The following is a 26,810-nucleotide window of genomic DNA, read 5'->3' as shown; positions in this document are numbered from 1 at the left end:
CCAGAGGAGGCACTTCCCCGGGTGAGAGGACCAGAAAGCAGCGAGCAGGCGGCATGCGGAGCTTAAAAGGCCTCCAGCCGGCTAACTCCTTCTCTTCAAAGAACAAAGGACGAGACAGAAAACTTTTCTCGAGACAGAAAACTTTTCTCGTACGTGCGCTAATGGGAGACGGAGGCTGTCATGCACGCTAATGGGAGTGTGAATGGGGCCAGCCCCTATGGAGGGCAGTTTGGTGACTTAGAAAATTGCAGAGGCACGTCCCCTTTGGCCCAGCAATCCCACTGCCGGGAATTTATCCTACAGCGGACAGCACGCGTGCAGATGGGGCACGCCCAGGCCCTCATGGCAGCGGTGCTTGTGATGGTTGAGATTGGAGACAGCCCAGGGGTCCACTGCTGGTGCCTGCCATCCCCCCACCCCTTGCCCCGTGTGCCGTGGGAGCCATCCTCAGAGGGAAGGCGGGACTCGGCCAGCCCAGTCTGGCGTGTCCCCAGGAGTTGCAGAGCCCACCTGCTCCCTCGTGTGCCGTTCACAGCACCCCTTTCCCTTGGAGAAGCACGCTGGGGCTGCTGGCACATGGAGGCCAGGGCAGCCCACGGGAGGGGATGATTTATGCTTGCCTGCTGGGAAGCACTGCCAGCCTTCTGCCAGCACTGGGGGAGTGTGGTGCCTGGCGTCTCCCTGCCTGCTCTGTCGCCCTCCCCATTTCGTCCCGGTGTCTTGCAGATACAGTGACCACTTAATCACCCCGTGGTTCTGCCTACTCCCCTGGCGGCGATACACCTGCCTGAGGTCCTCTTGATGGTCCAGCTGTGCCCTAGGCCGCCTGTGCCTGAGGGCCAGGGACCAGGAGGCGGTCAGGGCAGGGGCGAGCGAGGCGTGGCTTGGGCCAGTTCCCGAGTGTCCTGCCCACAGCCCCTGCTGGGTCCCGACAGGATGAGCGATTGGCTTGAAGGGGCCGCTGGCCACGCCATGCCATCTGGCAGGGCTATTGTGGACCACACAAAGGATGGAGCATGGCAGGGCAGGGGCCAGCCGAGCAGTGGACAGAGGAGCGGGAGGGAGGACGCCAGCCTCCCAGCCCACACCCTGCCGGCGGGAGCCGGCCCGTTTGTTCCTGCCGTGGCCGCGGCTTCAGAGCAGAGACCTGGGTTATCACTTCCTGGGGTGCCGAAGGGTGATTTCTCACCGTGCCCCCCACCGAATCTTCGGCTAGAATGCTTTAAACAACTCTCGTTCTGAGCTGATTTATTGCTCTGCTAAGATGCAAAGGCAGTTTTATGTACTAGGTAATTAAGTGGCATTATAGATGGCTCGAGAGTAAGTGGCTGCTGTTTTAATAATTAAAATAAATGACCCCTTGACTGCTTCCCAGCTCAATACTTTTTCCTCAGTGTCGAGACCCTGGAGAGAGGCGGGGCACGTGTGTGGGTGCATCCCCGTGTGAATGTGTGTACGTGGGAGTGTGTGCGTACGTGCACACGTGCGAGCTCACGTGTGTGTGTGAGGTGTGCAGGGGAAGGAGAAGTAGGTGGCTCTTTCGCAATGTCTGGTCTCCAGCATAGCCCTCGGGGAGCACGTGTCACTCGGGCCAGGCGGCGCTGTCCCAGATAAACCCCTCTTCCGCTTGCGAGGCCAGGCTGACCTGGGGTGGGCGCTGGACGTCACCCCGCCCCTGTGAGGCAGCCCTGATTCACACCCCAGCTCTGGTGCCCTCTGGCTGTGGTCAGGCTGCCCCCTTGGAGGCTCAGTTTCAGTTCCCGTACGACGTGGTGACAGTCCCCGTCTCTGTACCGGGTGCCAGGCACCCAGGGGCATGTTAGCGCTCCTCTGAGGATTGAGAGGCAGGGAGCTCCAGCTCTGTGTGGCACTGGGTGGGGGTGGACACCGCCCTTGAGACCTGAGTGAGCAGTAGGCTTGCCAGAGGGGTGCAAGGTCATGGGCAGCAGAGGCAAAATGGGGAGCAGGACTTGTGGCCGGGGAGGGACCTCGGCTCCGGCTGGCTGGATCGTCTGTTCCTCCGAACATCTGCTGCCTGACGGGGGCTGCACAAGCCCAGGGGGCAGCGGGCCGGCCTGCTGGGGCACGTCATTGTCTTCTGCCCCAGACTGTGCTTTTGTTTTGTGGGAGGGTGGCCTTCCCCCAAAGATGTGGGCCATGGCAAAACACACAGGCACCTCCGTGGGGCTGACCCTTGGCTGGTTGCCCGCCGGGCATTTCTGAGGGAGGATGGCATTGAAGGAAGTAAGAGGCCCAGTGGGCAGCTCTGCACCGAGGGCATGACGTGCGTGGCTGGGGAGGGGAAGGAGGGGACGTACACATCGCTGGGGGTCAGGCCTCCCCGCGTCCTGTGTCCTGCGGAATTGAGTTTAATTGAATCTTACCAGCTCTGCAGCAAAGGTGCTTCTTTCACAGCTGGGAGAGTGGCAACTCAGGGGCCCAAGTCACAAGGCGGGGCCGGGTGTGAAGTCTCCTTCCTCCTGCCCTCCCTCCTGGCCCCCGATCCTCGGTCTGTCCTCCCACTGAAGTGTCCTAGGCCACAGTGCGTGCAGGCATGGTGCTGGGAGCTCATGGGTGGAATGTGGCTGGGCCGAGCCGGGCCCCCAGGCAGAGGCGGCCCTGGCGCAGCCTGGCCCTCAGAGGGCGTGTGCTGCCCTGTCTGCGGGTGCCTCACTCTGGCCCCCTCCCTTTTGCTGCTGCGAGCTCCCAGGGCAAACCCTTGTGCTCAGAGTCTGCCTCCAGGGCCTGGCACGGTGGGGGGCACCCACTGAGCGTCATCTGGGCCTGGGTCTGCCCATCGGGGCACAGCTCTGTGGTTCGAAGCCCCTCTTCCTCTGCCCCTCTGCCCCTGCCGCTCTGGGAGGCCCCAGCGGCCCTCCGGCACGTCTTTCCGCAGGGCGCGAGTGTCTTTTCAAGCCGGGTGAATGGAGTGATACCAGTGAGGTTTGGTTGCCAGAGGAGCTCGCCCAGGCTCAGGCGGCCCCAGCGCTCACATCCAGACACGTCTAGGCTTAGTGTTGCCTGTCGCAGCAGGGGCAGCCATGCGAAGGCCACCCTCGGGTGCTCTTGCTTCCTGAGGGACCCTGGAGCTGTGGGGGACATCGCTCTGGACGGGCACAGCCTCCTGAGGCTGCCCCGTGAGTACCCCTCCCAACAGGGCCGCAGGCTGGGGTCCTACTTCTTGTGGGCAGAGGTGAGGTACCTGCAGGCCCGGGAGGGAGAGCGTGGCGTGGGGTGGACTCGGGCAGGGCCTGTCTGCGCTGTGGCTCCCTGAGGACCTGCTGCTGCCTGTCCCCACCCCCCCACTGCCCCGCCGCCTGTGTAATCCCTGAATTTTGGAGCCTGGGGACTGAAGATGGTCCTGAAGATCCAGGAGCTTGCCCGGCACCAGGGAGGGGGTGTGAAATAAGCCTTGCTTCTCCCTCTCGCTCCCCTTGGAGCCCCGGAGAAGGGTCGGTGCCGCCTGAGGCTTCCCTCCTGCATTGGGATGGGCTCCGGCCCAGGCTGCGTTTGGGCCTCGGGGTAGGAGGAAGTCGCGAGAAGCAGAGAACCACGTCAGAGGTGTTCTGGTCCAGCCCACCGTACAGGCTGGGACCACACAGTGAGGGGTGGCAGACCAGTGCTCCACCTGGCCTGGCGCAGAGAGGCCACTGATGCCCCACATGGTGCCCTCCAGGGGCAGTGCCACCTGATGGTGCCTGCACGTGAGTGAATTGCCCTGGCTGGACGGAGGGCGCTGGCCTATGGCTGCAGCCAGTCCCCCCGTGCAGCTGGAATCCCCCCAACGCTGCAGGGGGGGGGCAGTGGGCGGGCCCTGGCTTCTCATCCTGATCCTGGCTCTGCAACTCCCCGAGAGGCTGGACCCCTCTCTGGATCTTGGTTCCCTGCAGAAGGGATTTCTCAGGCTCCCGCGGGCTCCAGCGTCGGGGCAGAGCTGGGCAGTGGCTGTTAATTGACCAAACTGCGCCCTTGGGGGTGTGCGACCAGCACAGGGACTCTCTCAGCTGGGAGTTTTCTTGCATGTGTGACCTCTCTGCAGGCCGTGGACCCACCTGGGCGGAGGAGCATGCTTTGAATAGCTCCCTCCAGGGCCCTCTGAGAGGGAGTGTCTCCTTTGCACCCTTACTCAGTGGCATGGGAATGTCCGCGGGGAAAGGGCAGGACCCACTGGACATTACCGAGCCCCCTCCCTGCCTCTCCAAAGTGAGCCTGGTGCTGTGGCCTCGTGGGGCTGCTCTGAGAGTCAAGATGGGGAGTGCTGAGGGCCTGTCCGGCGCCTGGCCTGCTGCAGTGGAGGGCTCTAGAATTGCTCCATGAGGGCTTTGTCATTCCCCTGCCTGCCCCTGTGCTTTTATTCAAGGTGATTTTGTCAGCACTGCTGCCTTCCAGTGATCTCACCACATGTGTGACCATCACCGTTTCCCGGATGGGAAACTGAGACTCAGAGGGTTCATCCCAGGATCTCCCAGTCCAGACCCTCCCGCCTGCCCCTGTGCTGGTCTGAAGACCCCTCTGTTGGCCGGGACAAGTGGGCAGCCTTGGGTGGCAACCACTCAGAGGCAGCTCTGGCCCGAGAGCTCCTGGGTCTCATCCCTTGTGTCCAGGGCACGTCTGCCCGGGGAGGCAGCTGGTGTGAGCCAGTTCCGACAAGGAGAGGAATTCCGTGGCTGCGCAGGGCAGGGAATTGATTTGATCGATTTTATTTCTAAGGGGATACCTATTTGTTAGAGAAACAGGAAGATTTGGAAAAGTAGAAAGAAAATCAAAACATGTTTAGCCCAGTCCCCCCCCCAACCCTGCTCTGAAGATCTCCCACTACAATGGCAGTGTTTTATCCCCCACCCCTCCCCCACCCCTCCCCCTCCCCTCCCCCTCCCCCTCCCCTCCCCCTCCCCCTCCCCTCCCCCTCCCCCTCCCCCTCTCCCCCCAACCCCTCCACAGGCGTGTTTTGGCTGCTGGTTATCTCGCTGTGTGTTTACTGTGTAATCTGGCTTTTTCCCCTCAACATTGCATCAGACGCGCTTTTCCTCTTGGTCTTCTTAAACCTTGTTAGTGTCTATACAACACCCCTTCAAGTGAGTTAACCAGAATTTACATGGTTGGCATTCTGTTGTTGGAAAGCATAGGTTGTTTCCTGACGTGTTGGCAGCTATGTTTCCTGCACGGAGTGCTTTAGGTCAGCTGTCGGCCTCTGCCTGGGAGGAGGGCTGTCGGTTTGGGGGCTGTGACAGGGACTCCAAGGCCCCTCCGTGGACAACACTCTGGGCAGCACGGCAGGGTGACGCCCGGGATGGCTCATGGCTCATGTTGGAGGCGATGTGTGTGGCTGTGAGTTGCTTGGCATGTCCCATTCTTGCCCTTAAACATCCCTAAGAGAGAGTGTGTTAGTTTCCTAGGGCTGTCTCATCACTTGGTCATTCCTTTTCTGTAGGTGGGCTGTCCTTCCCCTGAACCATTTGAGAGACGTGGTTAACACACCCCTTCAGCCTCAAACACTCCGGTGTGCGTTTCCTAGGATCGAGGACTTTCACTTAGGTGGTGACAGTACGGTGACAGTGTTGGGAGATTGAAGCTGGCATGCTGCGCGTCCCAGCACGGTGTTTTAGAGCAGTTGCTTTCTGATCGGGGATCCAGCGCAGGATCACACACTCCCTTTAGCCTTCCTTCATTTGGAAAGTCTCCTCCATCCGCCTTTGACATGTCATCTACGTTTTGAAGACCACAGACCAGCCCCGTGTTTGGCTCACGGTTGGATGCAGGCTGTGTGTTTGGGGCAGGAACGGCCCCGAGGGGTTGCTGTGCTGTCGGCCTGTCCTGCCAGGAGGTACCTGGTGTGGCCCGTCTAGGGAGCAGACTTCCATCCGTTGGGTCAGGAGGTCTCCCCACTGTGAGGTTAGTACATATAACTTTGTAATTAATAAGTAACTTGTGGGAGGCACTTTGAGGTCACACAGGTGTCTTGATCCTCACCAGGCGCTCACAAGGCTTGCGTCCATTGGCACCGCTCTGGCGGTGGTAATGATGACTTGCTAACTTGTCTGTCCGTCTGCACCCTGCAGCTGGAATTCTGCTGTGAGGGGCCTTCCCCTTCTCCCTCATTGGGCTGTGTGTGTGGACGTGTCTTTTATCAGTGTGGATTCTTATTTTATCCAACGTGATTGTAATCTCTGGCTCTCATTGTCATTGTCATTGTCACCTTGCCCGGCACAAACAGCTGGCTAGATGCCGGGGAGGAGAAGGGAGTTGGGATTTGACATGTGTCCACTGTAGGGCCTGGGGGCCAGGATGGCCTGTGACCTCAGGCAAGTTGGTGAGTACCTCGGGGTTCGTCGTTACCCTGATGTTAGCAAGAGAGGTTGGGCTGACCTTGAAGGCCCTTTTGCTCCCTTTGGGGTCCCCTTCCAGGCCTTGTGCTGTCCGCCTGCTGAGACTGGGAGTTGGCTGTGGGGCAGTTCCTGGTGGCCAGCTGTCACCTGTCGTCTGTGGGCGTGATGACGCAGAGGGAGGCTCCTTGGTCCCGCCCACCTCACTTCCCCATGGTGCTTCTCCAGCAGGGCCCTTCCTCTGCAGGACTGAGGTCTGTTTATTCTCGTTAGTAACCAAACACTGACCTCATCCTGGCACCAGCTCTCCTGACCTTTGGGTCTGTTAGCGTTCATATCTTTCTTAAAGAAACACAGCTGCGTGGGCTGGCATAGTGCTGCAGTGATGGCCTGTACCCACTGTGCCCACCACGCCCACCTGTGCCCACCTGTGCTCACCAGGCCAGAAGGGCCCTTGGAGGCTTCCAACTCCCTCATTGTGCAGAGAGGTGTTCTGGGGCCCAGAGAAGGGAGGGGACCTGCCCAGGGTCACACAGCAAGTGATGGCAGGGCCCAGCCCCTGGCGCATAGAATCTACTCCCCTCACTGCTGGTGCCCACCCGCCCTTTCCAATGCCGAGCCTCACCGTCCCCTCTCAGAGCCCGGCCTGGGTGTTTGATGCCAGGGAGAGGGCTGATGTTTCCTGCTCTGTGTAGCGTACAGGAATATGAGGGTTGCCAGCCTTCTCCGGGTGCTGTCTTGGTGTGTGACACAGCCCTGTAAGAACTTGCAAAGGGGCGTGAGGGGCGGGCACACTCCAGTAAGAAGCACCCTACAGCCCAGGACCCAGCGCATCCCGGGGGAGTGCCTCACCTGCCAGCTCGGGCAGGGACTGGGGGTCTCCCCGGCAGCCAAGGCTTGGCCAGAGGCGCCGTGGAGGAGCTGCTGTGTGGGGACAATCACAGTCACCTTCGGCTGAGGGTGAGGGAGTGAGGGCATGTGGGGAGGGGGAGTTCAGGCGGGAAAGCAGGGGGGCAGATCCGTGCAGCGAGTGGAACAGGATGTCTCCAGAAGTCACGGGTGGTGGGAGGAGGGTCTGTCCGCAGGGGCTCTGCGCGCAGTCACAGAGCAGCCCGGCGGGCCACCCTGAGAAGCAGGCCTGCCTTTGCTGGTGGCGAGGCCGAGGCCCTAGGGAAGTCCCTTGCTCAAGTGCCACACGGGGATGCGAACTCTGAACTTGTGCTTGTGGAGGCTCTGGAAGGATCTGTGAGGAGGTTGTCTGCACCCCCCAACACACCCCCCCACCCCAATTCCAGGCTGCAGGGGCCTGGCCTGGGTGTTCCAGAGTCCTCCCCGCAGCCCAGTGAGGAGAAGCATCATTCCTCCCATTATGAGGACGCAGAGGCTCAGAGATGTTTAGTCGCTAATGTGAGGTCGCAGGGCAGGTCCCTCTCCCGTGGAGGATCACACCCCCGGCACATCCTTAGCGGCCTGGGGTGACCAAGCGTGTGGCGAGTAGGATGTTGAGCTCCAGGCTTGCCAGTCCCATTGTGAGCCACCAACTGAGGTCACGGTGGGAAGTGGAGGGTTTTCCAAGCCCTGCCCAAGGTGAGCAGGTGACCTTTGAGTCCTGGAAGCTTGTGCACCCTCTCCCTTGTGCAGAAAGCTCTGGGTGCAAAGGGCAATTTCAACTCAGTTTACTGGGTGAAAGGCATCCCGGGCCGCAGGGTCATTCAGAGAGCTGAGCCGAGGAGCGATGGCAGGACCGGAGTGCACCTGGGGTGACGCGTGAATCCCGAACACCCAGAGCCCCCCATCAGCACCAACACCTGCAACGCCGTGGCCCTTCTCTGGAAGGGTGTTGTGCAGGGAGCAGGCCCTTCCTTTTGGGAGGCTCGGGGAACCTGCTCTGTCTTCTTGGTTCCCGGGGCACACTGAGGCTTGGGCGGGGATGCCCCTGTCCAGCAAATGCAGCCGGCCTGGGCCTGCCGACCCCACGCCCAGGCCCTCTCTGCTGCGTGGTGGGGTTTGGGGCGGTGCCCGTCTCCTCGTTGCCAGCTGGGCCGGTCCATGCCTCCCTGGAGCCAGCCTCGAGAAGGCCCCCATGATGACCTGGGGTGGACACGCAGGTCTGTGAGCTTTCTCAGAGCGGTTGGGTCACACAGCAAGCTCACGGCACCCCCCAGGCAGCAGCCCGGGTCCTGTCCACCCGCCCTGGATCCCGGAGGGGACCCCTCCATTCTTCTGGCATGGGAGCCATCTGGGCGTAGGCTCCTCTGGCCTGGGAGAGCTTTGTCCTTCCTCTCCCTGAGTCTCACACCTGGACCCCCAGCTTCAGGGTTTGCCCCATCATTGCAGCATTCGAATCAGACCTCCAGGCGACCTGTGACCACGGACGTCCTCTCTGGTCTCCCTCAGCCTGGGCTTCTCGTTGCCACATGGGCCTGGGGCCCGGTTAGTGCCGGCTTGGGCCATTTCTCCTCTCGCCACGTTCCTTTCCTCTTTTCTAGACCCACTTTCTGCCTGGACTTGGCTCGGACTGTCTCTTTGAGACCTGTTTCCCAGGGGGCTTTGAACTGGGGTGGGGCGCAATTTGCTGGGAGGCGGGGGGCTGAACCTGGACTCACCTGATCGCTCATTCCCTCCCTCCCTCTAGGCTGCCTGCTGTGCATCCATGAACACAGGGCTGGGCGCTGGCTGTCAGTCACTAGGGTCTGTCCAGCCCCAGTGGTCCAGGCACACAGGACCCTCACCCGCCCCAGGACTCTGTTTACGGTGGGGAGGTCTTCCCTGCGGTGTATGGAACCAGCCTCGGTTTGTTCCCCCATCACAGCCAGCTCAGCGGTCCCTGTACTCCATGCTCTACAAAAATCTCAACTTAAAATAGAGAAGGGGGCATTTGCTTTATGAGCAAACAATACCACCTTTGCTTCAGATAACCTCCGAGTGTGACATTCCTAAATTGGATTCATACCCCACTTTTCAAAGCTTGTGGTGATGCACCAGCCTTTGCTAGATTTGAAAGGGAGGCAAATAAATGCAGGGGGCTCGGGTGGGCCAGGCCCCAGGTGGGCAGTCATGCAGTGGAGGTGAGTGTGGCCTGATTTCCGCCGTCTCCATGGTGACCTGATGCTGGTGTGCCCTCACCTGGCAGCGTGGAAGCCTCAGCTCGCTGTTCTTTCCCATCAAGGTCATGCCACTGGAGTGTGAGCAGTGGAGAGGTTGGGGCTGGTTTTTATTGAGCATCTACTAAGGAAGTGCCAGGCACGATGCCAGGGGCTTTTAGAGCTGCTACCTTTCTTAATCCTCACAGCAGCCTTCCGAGGTTGGTGTTTTAAATCTCATTTTTAAATGAAACTGTGGTTCAGAGTGGCTAGGCAAGTCACCTGAAGTCGCACAGCCACAGCTTTTAGTTCCTCTGTTAGATTCCTATGGCTGCTGTCACAAATTACAACCTTGGTGGCTTGAACAACACAAATGTATTATCTTAGAGCTCTGGAGGTCAGAAGTGCTAAAATCAAGGTGTCAGCAGGGCTGCGCTCTTTCTGGAGACCTGAGGGGGGGAATCCTTCTCCTGCCTCTTCCAGCTTCTAGACGCCACCCGCATTCCTTGGCTCGTGGCCCTGTTCCTGTCTTCAGAGCCAGCAACAGGACGTTTCTCTGACCATTCCTCAGTCACCTCTCCTGACCACAGCCAGGAAGGGCTCTCCGTTTTTACACAGTCATGAGGTTAAATTGGGCCCACCTGGATCATCAGGCTAATTCCCCCTTCTTGACCACCATAACCTTAATCGCATCTGCAAAGTCTCTTTGGCCGCGTGAGGTCACATATTCACAGATTCCAGGGGTTGAGCGTGGGCATCTTTGGGTGGACAGTAGTCTGCCAAGTACAGTTCATAAGCGCAGGCTGATATCTTTATTGTGATGTCATTTGGGGAGACTGAGGCCCAAGGGTGCTGCCGGAGCTGCAACGTTTCACCAGTTTTCTCCTCTTGCGACACGCCCTGGCCACAAAAGGAGTTGGTCCTTCACTGGCTGGAGGGACACGCCCTCCCCAGGACCTCGGGGGATGCACCCTGAAGCCCAGTCTTGTCCATGATCTTTTGGTCGGCAGTCACCTGCTGTGGGTTTTCTGTGAAGTGGGAAGGGCAGTTTGCTGTCCTCATGCCGAGTCTGTGTCATTTTAACGGGCGGGTCCTTGCTGCCCTGCCTATTTGCAGGGATGCGGCCTTGTAGGGGCTCTTGAGTCACATCTCTGTCCTGCCCTCTGACCCTCTGGGTCACCTGGGCCTCCTGCCTGCATCTCTCTGGGCCTGGGTAAGGGAAAGGGCTTGTTCAAGGTCACAGAGCAGTTGGGGCAGAGAGGGAACCCGCTCTTGTCCCCTAGCGGTCTGCGGGAGGGTGGTTTCCCACTGCTGTCAGCCTCCCATCCCTGTGGCCCTTCCTCCCCATAGGCTCCTGACCTGCTGCCATTTCACTGCTCCCAAGGGGTGGGGGGCGGCACCAAAGGAGGCTCGTTGCCAGGGATGTTGTGAGGTTTTCCAAAGGCAGCCCGGGAATTGGGACCGAGGGAGGGGGTGTTCCAACATCAAAAGCTTCCAGTATCTTTTCTGGAGCGTCTGTTGCGCTGCCCCAACTCTCTTCCTTTCACTTAAAAAATGTTATTATTACTATTATTGTGAAGAAATATGTAAAAAGAAACAAGCTTGGAGAATAATGAGACTATTCCACTGCCCACCTTTATCAGATTGCCAACAATAAAGCCTTTTAGCATCAGATCCTTTTGAGAAATAAAGTGTTACAGGTAGAGTTGCGGCATCTTGTGTGCCACCTCTCCACCCCCGCCTCCCCAGAGAGAGCCTCGCCAGGAATTCCGTACCTAACCATTCTCCTGCACAGATGTTATTTCTCTTACAGGTTGTATGTCCATAAGCAAGGTACGATGATGCTTTGCAGGTTTTCGGACTTTATAAGTGATGTCACATTTATATGTGTCCCTCAGTTCCGCCTCCCCACCCCTCCCCCCATCGTGCTTTTGAGATGTATCCTTGTTGATGGTACCTGTAATTCCACTTCATTCGTTTCCAGTTCTGCATAGTATTTCATTGTTTGGTTAAACCACAATTCATCTGGTCTCCCAGGGAGGACTTTGAGGTGGTCTCCATTTTTTTCACTACTTTGGCCAGCCCTGGGACACGTTCTTGTACCTGTTTCTGCACGTCTGGACCGCTGGGGGTCCTTGAAGGCAGGTGCCTCTTCAGTGGCGGGAAGCCATGCCGGGTGGCTGTCTGATCTGCTGTGCCAGGGCGCCCCGTGTCCTGCTTCCTGCTTCTTATGCTCTTGCCATCACATGAGTGACCACTATTCACTTTCTGTCGGTCAAATGGCTGAAACTGTCTCATTGTCTTTGTTTGCAGGAGGCTGGTCTTCTGACTGTGCTCACAGATCTGCGGTCTGCTGTTGGGCAGGGTTTTTAATGTTCACACAGTTGAGTGTGACAGGCCTTCCCTTTATGGTTTGTTCGTTTTGCTTCTTGATTAAGAAATCCTTTCCTACTTGAAAGCTGGAACTGCTCTTTTTATTTTTTTTTGTTTTTCTTCTTTTTCTTGTTTTTCCTCCCTCCCTCCCTCCCTCCCTCCCTCCCTCCCTCCCTCCCTTTTTGGAGTTGCTCTTTTTATTGAATTTGTTACAATATTGCTTCTGTTTTATGTTTTGGTTTTTTGGCTGCGAGGCATGTGGGATCTTAGCTCCCCGCCCGGGGATCGAACCTGCACCCCCTGCGTTGGAAGGCGAAGTCTTAACCACTGGACCGCCAGGGAAGTCCTGGAGTTGTTCTTTTTTAACAACAGCTGTGCTGAGACAAAATTCACCCAGTTAATATATATATGAAAGTATACAATTCATTGCTTTTTACTACGTTCACAGAGTTACCCAACCATCGCTATCTAATTCCAGGTCATTTTTATCACCCCAGAGAGAGAGTCTGTACTCGTCCGCAGTTGCTCCCTGTTCTTCCTCCCCCTCGGCCCTTGGCAGCCACTAATCTGTTTTCCGTCTCTGTGAATTTGCCTACTCTGGACATTTCATATAAATGGAGTCGTACAAGATGTGGTGTTTTATGACTGGCTTCTTGCCTGTAGCCTAAGTTGTCACCCCCTTTGTATCAAACAAGCCCAAGTTTTTAGAGTTGTTTTTTCCCATAGAACTCTCTGTCCTTCTCGGAACTGCCTTCTGTGTGTGGTGTGAGGTTGGGACTGAATTTTTCCTCTCCGCACCCGCCGCAGTCCCTTTCATGAAGCAGTTCAGCCTTCCCCCACCGGTGCAGAATGCTGCAGGGCATGCGTGCCAGGCGCGCAGAGCTTCTGCGGGCCCTCACCACCCCGGGAATCCCTCCACCTTTCTTGTGATGACTTATTCTTGTTTTTACTGAATCAGCAAAGCACTGTCCAGACATGGTGCTGCCGCCAGAGCTGACTGCTCGGAGCCCCCTCTTTCTCTGGCTTCCTATGCTTTGAGCCCCAGCTCTGCTGCTCACTCGCAGGGCGGGGTTCCTGCTGAGGTGTCAGATCTCCGGCTGGACTTCCAGCCACTCCCCTGTCCGATGACGCAGCCGCACCTAGATTTTCTGTGTGCTGGGCCCGCTCCACCTGCCACAGCTCCCCGCACTTCACCGCCTCTGCAGGCGGCTGGAGTGTGCCCTGCCGTCCTGCCCCCTCCCTCCTGCCTCCTCTGCTGGACAGTTGGCTCCATTCTGGGCCCACCAGCTTTACATGCTTGGTAGAGACATGCATGATGTCTAACAATGAAAGCAAACTCCCTTTCCCCCGAAACCAGCAAGGTCTCCACTTCTGGCTACCAAGGGGCTTGGCACATACACTCAGGGGCTCCCTGAATGTTTACCCGCCTACCCCCTTTCCTCACCACCTTCAGACATCCGTCCCGCATGTCCTGGCTGCCTCGGAGCCCCTGTGGTACGGCTGTGTTTGCAGGGGTTGAGCCCCAGTGAGTAGTCAGGGCCAGGAGGTGTGGGGCCCCTCGGGAAAGGAGCCCGAGAGGGGGACAATTTGAACAGTCACTGCTCAGCATAGATCAGGGGTCCCCAGCCCTGTGTGCACGTTAGAATCACCTGGAGGACATTTAAAATGTATGGACATCCAGGCCCCTTCGCTGGAGTCCCGTTTAGTTGGTTCCAGGGGAGAAGAGATCAAATGTTAAAATGTCTCCAGGGAGACCCAGGCCAGGTGTGACTCGCCTTCTGTGTGGCTAGGTGGCCGTGCTGGGGCCTCTAGGTGGTCTGTCCAGCCTCTATCAATAATTCCCAATCATTCAGAGTGAAATCAGGTTGGGGGGGGAGGGGACATGAACAGTGCTGACACCTGGACTGTCACCTAAGCACACAGGTTAATTTCTGGGCCTGATAATTGAAGGCACAGGAAAGGAATTCTTTTTTTCCTGTTTTCCCCTGGTTTTGAAGTAATGACGCAGTTTCAGTTTGGGATGGTCGGGCCTCCCAAGCGGTAGATGGAAAAATAAGTTTGAGTTTTCAGCTTGAGAGCACCCGTGGCTGCAGGCGGATCCAAACCGGGGTGTATTCTATTTTTTGTTTTTTTTTTTGCGGTACGCAGGCCTCTCACTGTTGTGGCCTCTCCCGCTGCGGAGCACAGGCTCCGGACGCGCAGGCTCAGTGGCCATGGCTCACGGGCCCAGCCGCTCCGCGGCATGTGGGATCTTCCCGGACCGGGGCATGAACCCGTGTCCCCTGCATCGGCAGGCGGACTCTCAACCACTGCGCCACCAGGGAAGCCCCAAACCGGGATGTGTTCTAAATGAGCCGGGTTGGACTCGGCCTTCTGCTTGGCCACTCTGTCGAGATTTCAGCGCAGGTTGAATTAAATGCCAGGCGGCCCCGGATGGACAGAGCACCAATCCGTGGGGTCCTGGTCTGTGTGTGTGGCACACGGAGGGGCAGGTGGGAGCCAGGAGACAGCCGTGCGCCTCGTCAGGAGGGGCCGAGCGGCCAGCGTGGCGAGATCTCAGTTCTCATCGATGCAGTTGTTCGTTTCTCTCTGTGCCCATTAATTTTCTTGCCTCTGCAGGCTCAGGATGGAGAGGGTGGGGTCACGGCTGTCCACTTGAGTTGGGCATGTGGGATTTGAGGTTTCCAGGATCCCACGTATCAGGGCATGGAGGGGGGAGCTTGGGAGGGGCTGGGGGCCAGGCTTTCGGACATTCATGACCCCATGAGGCCCAGAGTCTTGGGGCTTGCAGGTGCCCTGGGGTGGGGGTCCCAGGGGCAAGAGGGCCAGGAGGACGCCATCCAGGGTGGAGTTCCCTGGAGCCTGGGCCCAGTCTTAGAGGCTGAGAGTCTCCAGAACTGCCCCACGAAGAGAATTTTTGCTCAGGGAGGGGAGGGGAGCCATGAGTCTTCCCAAGCCCTGTCCTTCTCTGCCTTGGTTGGGTGGCCTGGAGGAGCACCGGGTTTGGGGATGGAGACACACACGCACGCATGCACGCGCACGTCTTGACTTTCAGCCCTGCTTTTATGACTCTGTGACTGGACCAGTTACTGGGCCCCTCCTGAACCTTGGTTTCTGTGTCTCCCTGGCAGAGTCAAGGCTTGGAATGAGCAGTGCCAGCCACCACGGTGCTGATGTTCTGCAAGGCCCAGGGTGATTGTATGGGGCCCCCAGGGCTGCTGGGGGAGCTTTGAGGCAGGGTGGAAAGAACCTTGGCTCCGGACAAACCTGGGTTCAAATCCCAGCCCTGCAGTGTTTTCGCTGTGTGACTTTGGACTTGCTACTTAACCTCTCTGAGTCTCAGGCTCCTCTGCAGTAAACAGGGATAGCTCGGTGTGAGGATTACGGGGGCATGCTGGGAGGGCTGGGGTTTTGCTTGGCGTCTGCTGGCACATAAGAGGTGCTCAGTAACATTTGCGTGTGCGAATGGGAAAGAAGGGTCCCTTCTCGATGTCCTGTGTGGACAGGGGAACTCTTATTCACGCCCGAGGCTCTGGTAGTCATCTCGGAGTTTGCAGCCGGCTGCCTTGGCCTGCCCACCATGCAGACCTACTGGTGGGCAGCTCAGGTGGGCAGGCCTGCCTAGGAGGGAGGGGCAGGGGCAGCCCTCCCCGCTCAGCGCTGCCACTCCTCCTCGCAGGAACCTGATGTTCCTCTGATATGCCTCCCCAGCCTTTTCGCCTTCATCCATAAATAATATCTGTCTCACATTCAGCCCGCACCTCCTGGGGCCGCGATGTATGCCAGGAGGCAGATGCGCCCTCAGCTGGGACTCGCCTTCCATCCTCCCCATCCCCACCCTGCCTTGTCTGCCTGTCAGAGTCCTGCTTGCTCTTAAGTGCTCAGCTCAGATGCCGCCTCCTTCAGGAAGGAGTCCCTGATTTCTCCCCATCAGCGCATCCTTGCTCTCGGCCCCCCTCATCCCTGGGCTGAGCCTCCTCACTCCACCCTTTGCCCTTCCGCAAACGTGGTTATTCCTGCAGCCCCTGCATTAGGCTGAGAGACCCTCGCAGTAGGGGACCATGCCCTTACACGAGCATGCGTGATTGCTGGTCCTGCCGGTGCCTGGCTCTGCGACGTTGTCCTCTATGTGATAGGCCTTCTGCCGCCCACCTGGCAGGGTCCCTGGGGAATCTAGAGGGTAGTAGAGTGAGCACGTTGGCACCGGGGCCCTCCTCCCAGCTACGTGGGGAGACTTCAGTGTTCCAGGGGCTCCCATCCAGTACTGAGCTTCTGCTTGCTTTTCACTAGTGATGGGGAGCTCACAGCCCCCTGGTAGCCTGGACGGTCGTGAAACAGGTAACTTGCCTTTCTAGTCCTGGATTTGGGGACCCACTGCTCTGCAAGGATTCAGTCCTTTGGTGACCTTTGGGATTGTTCAGGGTCTGGGGAGTAGGTGGGCCTGGGGTTGGAACATCCTCCAAGTCCTTGAAGAAGATAGGACCGTTCCCAGGCTCCGCCGGATCAGTGTCCCGGGCCTTGATGGGGCTGTGCATTCATCAGAGGTGAGGGCAGCAGGGACACCAGCCTGGTCTGTGGGCAGGGTGGGAGGGCAGCGGCCGCTCTGGCACTGAGTACCGGCCTGTTTCCCAGCAGGACTGGGTACTGCAGAAAGTGTGGCCTTTGCCTTGAGCCCAGGGCTGCACTGAGCCCGAGGTAGGGAAGGCTGCCTGGGGAGAGCAGGTTGCCCCGTCACTGACTGGTCTGCAGCTGTCACTTCACTTCCCGGAGCCTCAGTTTCTTCATCTGTAAACAGGGGTCGGTCACCTGCTCACAGTGAGAGACGATGAGGACAATTGCCTGTAAGTAAGGCACACCGTTGGTGCTCATGAAGTGTGTGTGGTTACTGCTGCTTCTTGCTGGAATGACCTCGCCTTGCTCTGTGTCTGTCTTAACTCTGTTCGAGCTGCTATAACAGAATACCACAGACTGGGTGGCTCATAAACAACAGGAATTTCTCTCTCTGGTCTGGAGGCTGGAAGCCCAAGGTCAGGGTGCTGGCAGACTGAGTGTCTGGAGAGGGCCACTTCCTGGTTCATAGACGGTTGTCTCCTTGCTGTGTCTTCGTTTGGCGGAAGAGGCAAGAGAGCTCTGTGGGGGTCTCTTTGGTTAGGACACTAATCTCACTCACAAGGGCTCCACCCTCGTGACCTAATCACCTCCCAAAGGCCCTGCCTTCTAACACCATCACATTGGGCGTTAGGTTTCAACATATGGATTTTGGGGGACACCGACATCCAGACCATAGCACTGTCCCTGGTGCCCGGAGCTGGTCAGAGCTCCCTGGGGGTTGTTCTCCTGGTGGCCCTGCCTGTGTGACTTGGTGCATCGCTGCATCCTTGTTTCTGTGCCTGTAGGGGTATGGGGATACCTCCCCGTGGGGGTGAAGTGTCTGAGGTTACCTGTGAGAGGTGACAGCTCCACCACATCCTGGGCAGGTGGGAGGCACGGGTGGAGACGGAGGCTCCATGGTGCAGAGTGGGCCTGCTCTACTTGGTTTTGATTTCCACGGCCCGCAGGTACGTGTGGCACTCACCTGTCCCCTTGGGGGCCAGTCCTGGGGCGGGGGAGAAAAGAGAGAAGCCCAGGAACCGACTCACGGGAAGGCAGATGCTCTCAGGAGCTGCTCTCATTCTCTGGGGCAGAGAGGGAGGGAAGCCTGGAATGATGAGGGTGCTTCTGTTTAATGAGGCCCTTCCACCTCGGTGGAGCCACCGGCCCCGATGCCACAGCCGACCCCGATGCCACAGCCGACCCCTCTTAATGAAGTGGAAGGAGAAGGGAATTGAATCAGCCGGGCTGCGTTGTGGAGATGCCAGCCGTCTCACGGCAGAGCTGCTGGGTGTGAGCAGGGGCCCAAGGTGTGGCGTTGCTGAGTCTCCTGCTGACGACCTGCCGCAAAGCCTGCCTGTCCCCGAGACCTTAGAGGGACCCCGCTCAGGGAGAGGGGGTAGAAGGGAGGCAGGGCTGATGGGGACCCTGGAAGACGCAGCAGCTGGAGAATCAGGCCCCGCATGTGGCTGTGTGTCACGGTGCCACCCCCCAGTCCCCTGCCCCCAGCCTCCATCCACTTCCTCCTTTGCAGAGAGGGAAAGTCGTACTTTTTCCGAAGCTGTGGCAGGTACTGTTGGCGCCCTGCCCAGATCCCCGTGGCACTTACCGCTTCCGTGCCCACCGCCCACTTCACCTGTGGGCACCTGCAGCTCTGCCTGGGAGCTTGCCCTGTCCCCTCTCCAGGTGGGCACTCCTGGGGCATGGACACCACCCTCCTGCCAGGAGCGGCTCCCACCAGGGAGCCCTTGTGGGCAGGCGAGCAACTGTGAGACCCCCAGCGGGTTCACACCCTTCTCATCAGCCCCCATTCCCCGCCTCGCCTCTCCACACCCTCACCTGGGCTTCCTGGGGTCACCTCCCACGTAACCCGCTTGTATGCAAATCCTTGTCTCACCCAAATTAAGATGAAAGTTCCTGGTGAGGTTGGCACAAGACAACAGGGTAAATGCTGTGGGCTGAGGTCTGAGGGACAGTTGCCCTTGGCCGCTGGCATGCGGCACCCTCTGTGGCCTTGGGGGTGCCAGGTCACTGTCACAGGCTGAGCGCTTCTTACGTCATTGCAGCTGCTGCTGGTGGGAGCTCATAGGATTAAGAGTCAATCCTCTGGGGAAACCTGTTCGCCCCAGCCCGTAGGGCCGATTCCTGTTAGGTCTTCAGGTTTTTCCAAGGGCCTACTACGTGCTTAGCGGTGAGCTAGGTGGGGAGGGGGTGACAGGGATGATTGGACATGGCCTCTGGCCCCCAAATTCTTGCAGTTTGGACCGATGGTGAGGCTGGGGTGACATTGCCTAGGCAGGCAGGGGGCCAGGCTGCGGGGGGCAGAGATGTGACCTGGCAGCTTCCGGGAGGGCAGAGTGCCCTGATGGTCAACGCCAGCACCTGGCACAGGACTCCTCGATGGAGCCAGTCTGCGTCAGTGGGGAGGGGCTTGCAGACCCTCGGCTCCAGGACTCCACTCACCCACGGGCTGCTCTGGTCCTGCACGCCCCGGGAACAAGGACCTGTGAGGAGGGACGTAGGAGGGCTGATGTTCAGGCTCCTGTGGGCGAGAATGTTGCGGGAGCTCTCCCTGTCACTCCAGATGGAAGGTGGATCGTGAGTCCCCCAGAATTGGACCAGTGGGCCCTGGGAGGGTCAGGGAATGTCCAGGGGATACCTTGGCCAGCCTGGCTCGGGGTCCTTTTCGTAGTCACCTCCCTCATTCCACCACCCCGCGCCAGCAGTCAAGCCAGGAAATGGCTCTTCCCTCCCTGCTGGCTCTACTCCTTGTTACTGCAAACCTGGGATTAATTTAATTACACGCTTGTCTCCAAGAGGCGGGGGCATGGAGGCGCCCCGTGGGATTGTGAGTTGCCCGAGGCTGCTGGGAAGGATCGTCCTCCCAGGGAGCTGGGCCCTTCCTGGCATCCCCTGCCCTCCTGCTCTCGCCTCTGCCACCAGCCCCGACTTGGGGGTCCACCTAGCTCTCACTCTTCCCCACGGCAGGGCACCTGCTCTGACCCCCAGGTGACCAGATGTCCGGCTCCCTGGCTCCTGGCAGCATGCAGAGCCTGGCTTGGGGAGCTGAAGATAGGGGCAGTGGGGACGGGGTCCCGTGTGGCCGGGGAGGCTTATCTGGGTCTTTGAGGAGGCGGCCTCATAGCCTGTTAAACTCTGCAGGATCGGGCAGGCTCGGGGCTGAGCCTGGGCCTCGGAAAAGGCCCCCAGAGCAGAGCTGGGGGCAGTGGGCAGAGGGTGGCCGATGGGGCCCACTTTCCACGCCGTCCTCTGGGCCACCCTTCTGTTTCCCTTGACATTACGGGACTCTGCGATGTGAAGGTACAATTGTTTAGTCCCTTCTCCTTTTTTATAAAGAAAGATTTCTCCCTATTCTAAAGGGAGATTACTTGAAAATTAACAAGAAACAGTGTGAATAAATAAAGTCACCCATCTCCTCGTGAGCAACACCACGGTCAGTATCTCTGTGTGCCTCGTTCCTGGATTTCTGTTTCAATATTTTTAAACATAATAGCAATTCTACGTGTAGTTTTGTGCCCGGTTCTTTTCACTGGCGTTTAAGTGTTTTTCTTACCGTTGAGGAGAGAGACTCTCCTCAGCGTCGTTGGTTGGCGACAAGGGTATAAACTGTCCGCTGTTGTTGGACGAATAGCTGTTTCCAGTTTGGGTCACTGTAACGCTGTCTGCATTCTTCATGATTGCAATTCATTCCTTAGGATACATTCCATTGGGAGCACTGGGTGATTAAAGGCATTTTAAGCTTCTCACATTGTTCTTTTGAAATTCAAAAGAAAAAGCCAACAAACCTTGATGTCTGAAGTGTAGTTCATCCTCTGCGTCCTCTTGGGCTTTGGGACGAACCCAGACAGATGGGCTGAGCGGAGCGGCTCCTTGCTCTGGGGCCATGGACGCGGCCTGTGGTTTGTGGGATGAGCAATGGCCCGTGTCCCTTCTCGTGGCGCTGGCTCTGTCGCCGCTCCTTCTTCCCGACTGCCATCCTGGGAGGTGGGCGTGAGGCTGTGGAGCGGCGGTGTGCCCGGCCCGCCTGCTGCCCAGCGCGGGCGCTAAGCTGGTCGGCACGTCTGCTGACTCCCACCCAGGCCAAGCTCCAGCGGCAGTCTGACAGAGAAGGGAGGGGCTGGGAGCTCCTGGCTCAGCGCATCGGAATGGCAGAGGGACACAAAATCGCCCCCATAGCCAGGAGACCATGGGCGGGCGGTGTGCCCGCCTTCAGGGTGGCTCTGCGACCGTACAGGGCAGCGTGAGAGTTAGTGACCTGACTCAGGTCGCTGGTCACACACAGGTGGCTGGTCCTTCTCCTGGCTTTAGGGCTGTGCCTGGCAGCACGTCCCCTGGAGGGGCTGCGGTGAGCAAGGGGGCTGGCTTGCGGCCGTGCCCGAGGGTTGGGCAATAGTGGGGCATCCAGGGGAGATACTTGACCAAGAGCCACGTCTCATTAGGGACCTCTGCCGGCTTCTCACAATGGCACGGTGCTGTCAGCTCCTCTCAGAGCAGCGGGACACTTGGGGTCCTGAGCACTGACCTATGGGGGTGGGCCTGGGTGGTAGGGAGAGGGTCAGGAAGTCTGGGCCCTGGGCTCCCCTGCTCACCTGCCAGCAAGTAGGGACACTGTTCCTTGTGGCCTCCTCGTCTGGAAAACGGGGACGTTGCCTTTTGGCCCCTGCGAGCCTTCAAGGAGGCGCCAGGTGCAGGGGCTGCTGTGCGTCACACAGTGGGTGGATGGGGGGGGACCTTCCCTTCCCCACCGACCCCACCCAGAGGGGGACCACATAGGGGTCAGTGGTTGTTTTAACATGTAAGGTTGAGGGAGCTGGGAGGGTCTTTGGAGTTTACCTTATCTGCTGTTTCCCGGGTGGTGTTCCAGGGAACCCTCCTGCCGGCAGCAGGTGGAGGACACAGAGGATTGGGGAGGCCAGGCTGCACCCCATCTCCGTCCCCCTGCTCACAGGGCCCAGCACCCCTGGAACACTGAGGCCCTTCCCGTCAGGCCTGTTCGTGAGGGCGGGTGCAGACACGATGTGGGAACTGCTGGTCAATTTGGGCTGATTGACGGGTAAACCGAGGCCGGGGGCCAGCATGGGGCGTGAACTGTAGTGACTGCTGAGGGTCCCCTGCCCGGGCCCTGGGCACAGGGAAGCCTCTGCAGTCCCCGCCTGGGGTCCGGTCCCCCCACCCTGCCCCGCCACTGCCCCGCGTGTGTATAAAGAAGCCATTGCGCCTCTCACACGTCACACAGCGGGGCTCCTCGCAGAGCTGCCCTGTTACCAGGGTCTCCCTGGGAGTGAGGGGGAGTGGCCTGGCCAGTGACCCTCTTCCTCTCTAGAAGGCTCCGCATTCCTGAGAGGTGACTGGCAGGGAGCAGGGGGGAGGAGTTGGTTATGTAATTGGGGCAGGGTGGGCCGCCCCCCATTCCTGCCCAGGGCGGGGCTGAGGGCTCCTGGGCCTGGTCCAGGGCTGGGGAGACAAGGCTCCTGAGGGTATGCTTGGGGAACACAGTGACCCACAGCAGGAAGGTCAAGGGGCACACGGGCACCTCCTGTAACTGGGGGCGCGTCAGAGGCAGCAGCTCGGCACTGCTGATGGGCGGAAGCTTGTGAAGCCTGGGCCAGCCTCCAGCGCAGGGGGCTTGGGGCCCTGGGGAGGGGGCCACTGGCCGCCCCATCCTCACAGGGCGCCCGTGGACCCCTCCTCTGCCGGCAGGCCCTGTCGGGGAGGGGCATGGCGTCCGCGTCACCCACCTAAGGGCCCAGGGCTCGTCCGCGGTCATGCTGACTGTGCTGGCGTGTATGCATGACGGTCCAGCTTGTCCTCTGGCTGCACCTCAGCCCCCTTTGCCCACGTGGGAAGGTTAAAAGCCCCCCCGGGGTGGGGGCAGTGGTGTGGGGCATTAGGGAGCTGGCTTTGGTTGAAGGTCTGGTGCCTTCCGAGATGAAGGGCCGCTGGTGTGATCCGGGAAGACCCTGAGTCCTGCTGGGGGTCGGGGCCGGTGGGTACAGCAGGAACAGTGACTGGCCCAGGGGTGGGCAGGGCCCAGGCTGGCGTCTGGGCTGTGTGGCCTCTGGCCGGGCGCTCGTGCGGGTGAGAGGCGCATAGCCGTCCCTTAGCAGGTGGCAGCAGACCTCCTGGGGGAGGTACCCCATGCTGTCACAGAGGTGCTCAGACCCACCTTTCTTCCCTCGGCACGGGCACCTGCTGTGATTCTTCGGTCACCTTGCCTACCCTACCCTGTGTTAACCTTCCCTGTCCCGTGTTCTGCCTCCCTCTCCTCGCCCTCTCTGCCCCATGTCACCCTTGGCCTCCACCCAGGCAGGCTCCCTTGTCCTGGCCTGGAGTGAGTTAGTCATTAGTTTTCTCCTCTGAGCTGATTTCCAGCCCAGTGGGGAGGTAGGACCAGGGCTGTGGGTAGCCAGGGTGGCGGAATTTCTCCCGGTTCTTTTTTTTTTTAATAGAGACAGGATGCTTTAAGGTGGTTTTTAAAAATTAATTAATTAATTAGTTGGCTTATATTTTGGCTGCGTCGGGTCTTCGTTGCTGTGCGTGGGCTTTCTCTAGTTGTGGTGAGCAGAGGCTTCTCTTGTTGCGGGGCACGGGCTCTAGGTGCGCGGGCTTCAGTAGTTGTGGCACTCAGGCTCAGTAGTTGTGGCTCGCGAGCTCTAGAGCGCAGGCTCAGTAGTTGTGGCACATGGGTTTAGTTGCTCCGCGGCATGTGGGATCTTCCCGGACCAGGGCTCGAACCCGTGTCCCCTGCATTGGCAGGCGGATTCTTAACTGCCACACCACCGGGGGCAGTCCCTCTCCCACTTCTGATGTGATTGTGCAGCGGGGTCAGCGTGGTGAGGGAAGGTGGATTTCACCCCGTCCGCGTTCAGGAGCTGGGGGCGTGTGGTTGGAGGTATCTCACTGGCCCCTGACTGCAGGAGGGGTGGTGGGTTATCTGCGTTATGCAGCCCCCCGAACAAATCGCTTGTAGAAGTTCTGTGCGTCAGACAGGATGGAGCGGAGGAAGCCCAGATGCTGACTTGGCATGCTCGGGGCCTCAGTTTCCCCCCTGAGCAGGGGAGGGCCTCCCTGGACCCTGGGCCTTGGGGTGGGCTGCCCCTGGGTGAGGGTCCCATCAGGGGAGCATTTGTGAGAACTCTTTTTGGACCTGAAGCATTGTGGAAGTTGAAGGAATCAGCTCAGGACGAGCTGGTGAGGGAACCCATCACCCCCTTTCTGCAGGTCAGGGAAACCTGGGCTCAGAGGCCCACCGGAGGGGGCCCAGGGGAGGGTGGGCCCTCCTGTTGGATACAGTTTGCCGACGGGTGACATGCCCCCTTTGTGTCGTTACAGATCCCTCGTTCACCTACATCAGGCAGCTGGAGACCAAGGTGAAGCTGCTGGAGGGTGACAAGCTCCTGGCACAGGTAGGCTGGCTGTGGGCCAACCCCACCCTGAGGGCCAGCGCAGGCCCTGCTGCCCACCCACCACTCTCGCCCCAGCACGCCTGGGGTTCCCTTCCCCCTTCCCACCCCTAACCTGCCCCCGACTCCTGCCCGGAGTCACCTCCTGGGACACCTGGCCGAGGACGGCCACCTGCCTTCCCTCCATCACAGCCTTTCCCTGTCTGTCCTCCCCGTGGTCTGCGAGCTCCTTGGGGGCTGGTGCTGGGCCCGTCCCAGAGATGGTGCAGAACACACACACAAGTGCTGAAGAAATGGACTGCTTTGCCCTTTGGATGGGCGCATCAAGGCCCAAGAGGCGGGCTGGCCCGTCCCCGCTCAGACCCCCATGGAAACTTCCCTGCCCCTGCCGTGCCAGTTTCTCTCTGGGCTGGGGTCTGCCCTCCTCCCTCCTGCCTGGCCTGAGTCCACAGACAAGTGAGGCCTGTCCCCAGCACGGGGACGGCGGGTTAGAGATGGGTGATGGGGTCAGTGCGGGGAGGAGGTGGTGCAGGATGAGAGGTGGGGGGTAGGCGTCTGTGCCCTTGGCGAGTGCGGCTGGAGCGTGGAGGGGGCATGGCTGCCAGGACGAGGGGCCTTTCCTGCTGTTGGCAGGGTGGTGATGGGGGGCTGTGATCAGCCCGGTCGGTCAGGGTGTCTGGGGCCAGCTGGCTCGGCTGACCCTCCAGCCTCTTTCTCCCTTGTACTCATCCCTGACTTCATCTCAGTATCCCTCTCCCCTGCCACATCTGCTGGCCCATAAGTGGCCGGCCGGGATGCCCAGAGCGTTTCTCTGGGAACCAGCCCCAGGGAGGGCTCAGCTGCCTGGCCTCGTTGCTAGGCGACCAGTGGGCTTGGCGCCACTGCCCTGCTCAGACACCCTCTCTGCCCACTGGGCGGCGGCTGGGATGCTCACAGCCCCAAGTGCAGCCCGACAGCTGCCATCCCACCTCTCGCCCTCGCAGGGGCTGCTGGAAATTCCCCCTAGCTCGGCAGGACCCTGCAGAGTATGTGGTTCACATTTGGGTCTTTGCTCCCCCACATCCCATGGCCACCGCACTGTGTCAGGCGCATAGCCAGGCACTGAATTGTAAGGCTTGTTTTCAAACAAAATGTGTCATTTGTTAAGGTGCTGGAAGGGCCTGGCTACAAGATATGCTGGCTCCTCGGGGCTGGCAAGGGCAGCGAGGGGCTGGGGCCTCACCTGGCGGTGGGCTAGGACTCCTTAGACCTGAACACTCCATGTGGGCTTGTCCTGGTTGCTAAGGAGGGTGTGTGGGGCGGGCTGAAGGAGCTGTAGGCAGGGGCGATGGGGGCAGCATCAGGACTTGGGGGCCTTTGCTCTGGAGCTGGTTCCCATCCAGCGAGTAGGGAAGCAAGTCACTCACTTCAGCCACTGTACAGCAGGGTGAAGGCCAGGACCTCGCTCTGGCAGTGGAAGCCTCCGACCAGCGGGTCAGCAGCCTTGTGAGTCTGCCCCAGTCCAGCTGTTCTTTGTGTCACTGTTTCTGGGGAGAAGCAGGTTGAGAGCTTGGACCCCAGATTTGGGATGCCATTTGCAATGCTGTTCTGAGGTCCGGCCAGGGCATGGCTTGTGGTCCTGTTTCCAAGGACAAGGACAGAAGTGTCCCTGTGGCCCCTGCTCTCCTAGGCCACATTGTCCCACCGTGAATATGCACCCAGTTCCACATGGTAGACTTGACCATGGACTTGTGCAAAACCTGCACACGCTCAGGCTGCAGAGTGGCAGTCCTTCCTCTTCCTCCTGCCTCTGGGAACCCCCTGGTCTCATAAGGGAGCCCCCCATAGCTGTGTCCACTTGCCCCGTGCCCACAAGTGCAGAGGTGGAGGTTGACGGGGCCCTGTGTCTGGAGCATCAGGGGTGCGGCCACCACCTGGGCAGGGGGTTTCTCTGCCTGGTCCCTTCCCACCAAGCCTGCTCTGACCTGCTCCCAGGGGTCAGACTGGGGACATTGTCCTTGTCCTGGAGGCAGCAGCAGTGGGCTTCTGTCCCCGACCTGTACCCACGCCAGGCTCTCCAGAAACACACAGCCATCAGATGGGGGCGCGACCTCTCGCCTGGGCCCAGGTTTGCTGGCTTCAGGCAGATTGGGCTTTAGGGACAAGAACATGCTTTGGCCCGGCTCCTCGCTGGTACAGGAGAAGTGCTGGGAACTCAGAGACCATCCAGTGTGCCAGTGTTCCAAGTTTCTTGTTTCCTGAGTAGACTTTTCTTTCTCCCCAAATGAAGCCTTGTGAGGCTGAGCTGCTCCGGTGATAGCCGTGGGTGCTTGTGTGTGTCATGGGGGTGGGGCACCTGGGTCCTATCCTCGTCTCTTCCTCACGAGGACTCTGCTGGCGAGTGGGGGTCTTGCTCAGGGTCTCCCAGTGAGCGGTGTCAGGGCCATACCCAGCATCCCGAGAAGGGGGCAGCCGTGTGGTGCTGGGGCCTTGGCCCTCCAGTGCACTGCATACCCACATGCCCTGATCCCCTTGCTTCAGCCGAGGGCTGACCCTCAAGCTACAGTATGCAAAAGCACCCAGGGGCCAGGGTGTGGGCAGGGCATCTCCAGGGTCACGGGCGGGACTCCTGTTGCCCCTGCCACCTGCTGCCACCAGGGCTTGGCCTTGAGGGTGGGTGGGTGCCCTGGAGGAGAGGGCGTTGCTGTTCTGAGCCACGCAGGAGCTGTGAGAAGCAGTGAGAGAAGGGCAGCTTCTGGCCTGCTCAGGGCTTCCTGGCAGCTGTTGACACCTTGCCTGCCTCTGGGTTCCTAGGGTGGCTCAGGTGGCATCAGCTTTATGAGGACCCTTGAGCCACTTCCTCTCCCCTGGCCTCTGCTTGCTTACCTGTAAAATGGGCACTCCATGTGTAACTGATCACCTGCTGTGTGCATGGCGGGGTGGGGGGGGCGGGGTACCATGTGTCCAGGCAGAGGCCTACCCACAGGGGGCACTCTTGTGCTGCCTCCTTGTCCTGGCCAGCAGGCTCATGTATACGG

General features: G+C 59.4%; 1 protein-coding gene across 5 annotated transcripts in view; it reads left to right on the top strand.

Moving 5' to 3' along the window:
- CCDC85C (coiled-coil domain containing 85C) overlaps window positions 1–26,810 on the top strand; it is an 84,609-nt gene that overhangs the window by 38,953 nt on the left and 18,846 nt on the right. For 4 of the 5 annotated variants that reach the window (XM_089908192.1, XM_022576127.3, XM_022576126.3 and 1 more), the window contains exon 2: window positions 23,723–23,796. The exons of the other annotated variant lie outside the window; for it this stretch is intronic. In XM_089908192.1, coding sequence (XP_089764318.1) covers window positions 23,723–23,796 — 74 coding nt within the window. The remainder of the gene's footprint in view (window positions 1–23,722; window positions 23,797–26,810) is intronic. 5 annotated transcript variants of the gene reach the window in all.

This window comes from Delphinapterus leucas, chromosome 2 (assembly GCF_059928025.1).
Source record: "Delphinapterus leucas isolate spDelLeu-1000000601 "Yukka" chromosome 2, BTC_Dleu_Yukka2, whole genome shotgun sequence".
In the NCBI taxonomy this organism is placed as follows: domain Eukaryota; kingdom Metazoa; phylum Chordata; class Mammalia; order Artiodactyla; family Monodontidae; genus Delphinapterus; species Delphinapterus leucas.
The sequence above is the reverse complement of the archived record's forward strand: the minus strand, read 5'-3'. Positions and strand labels throughout refer to the sequence as shown.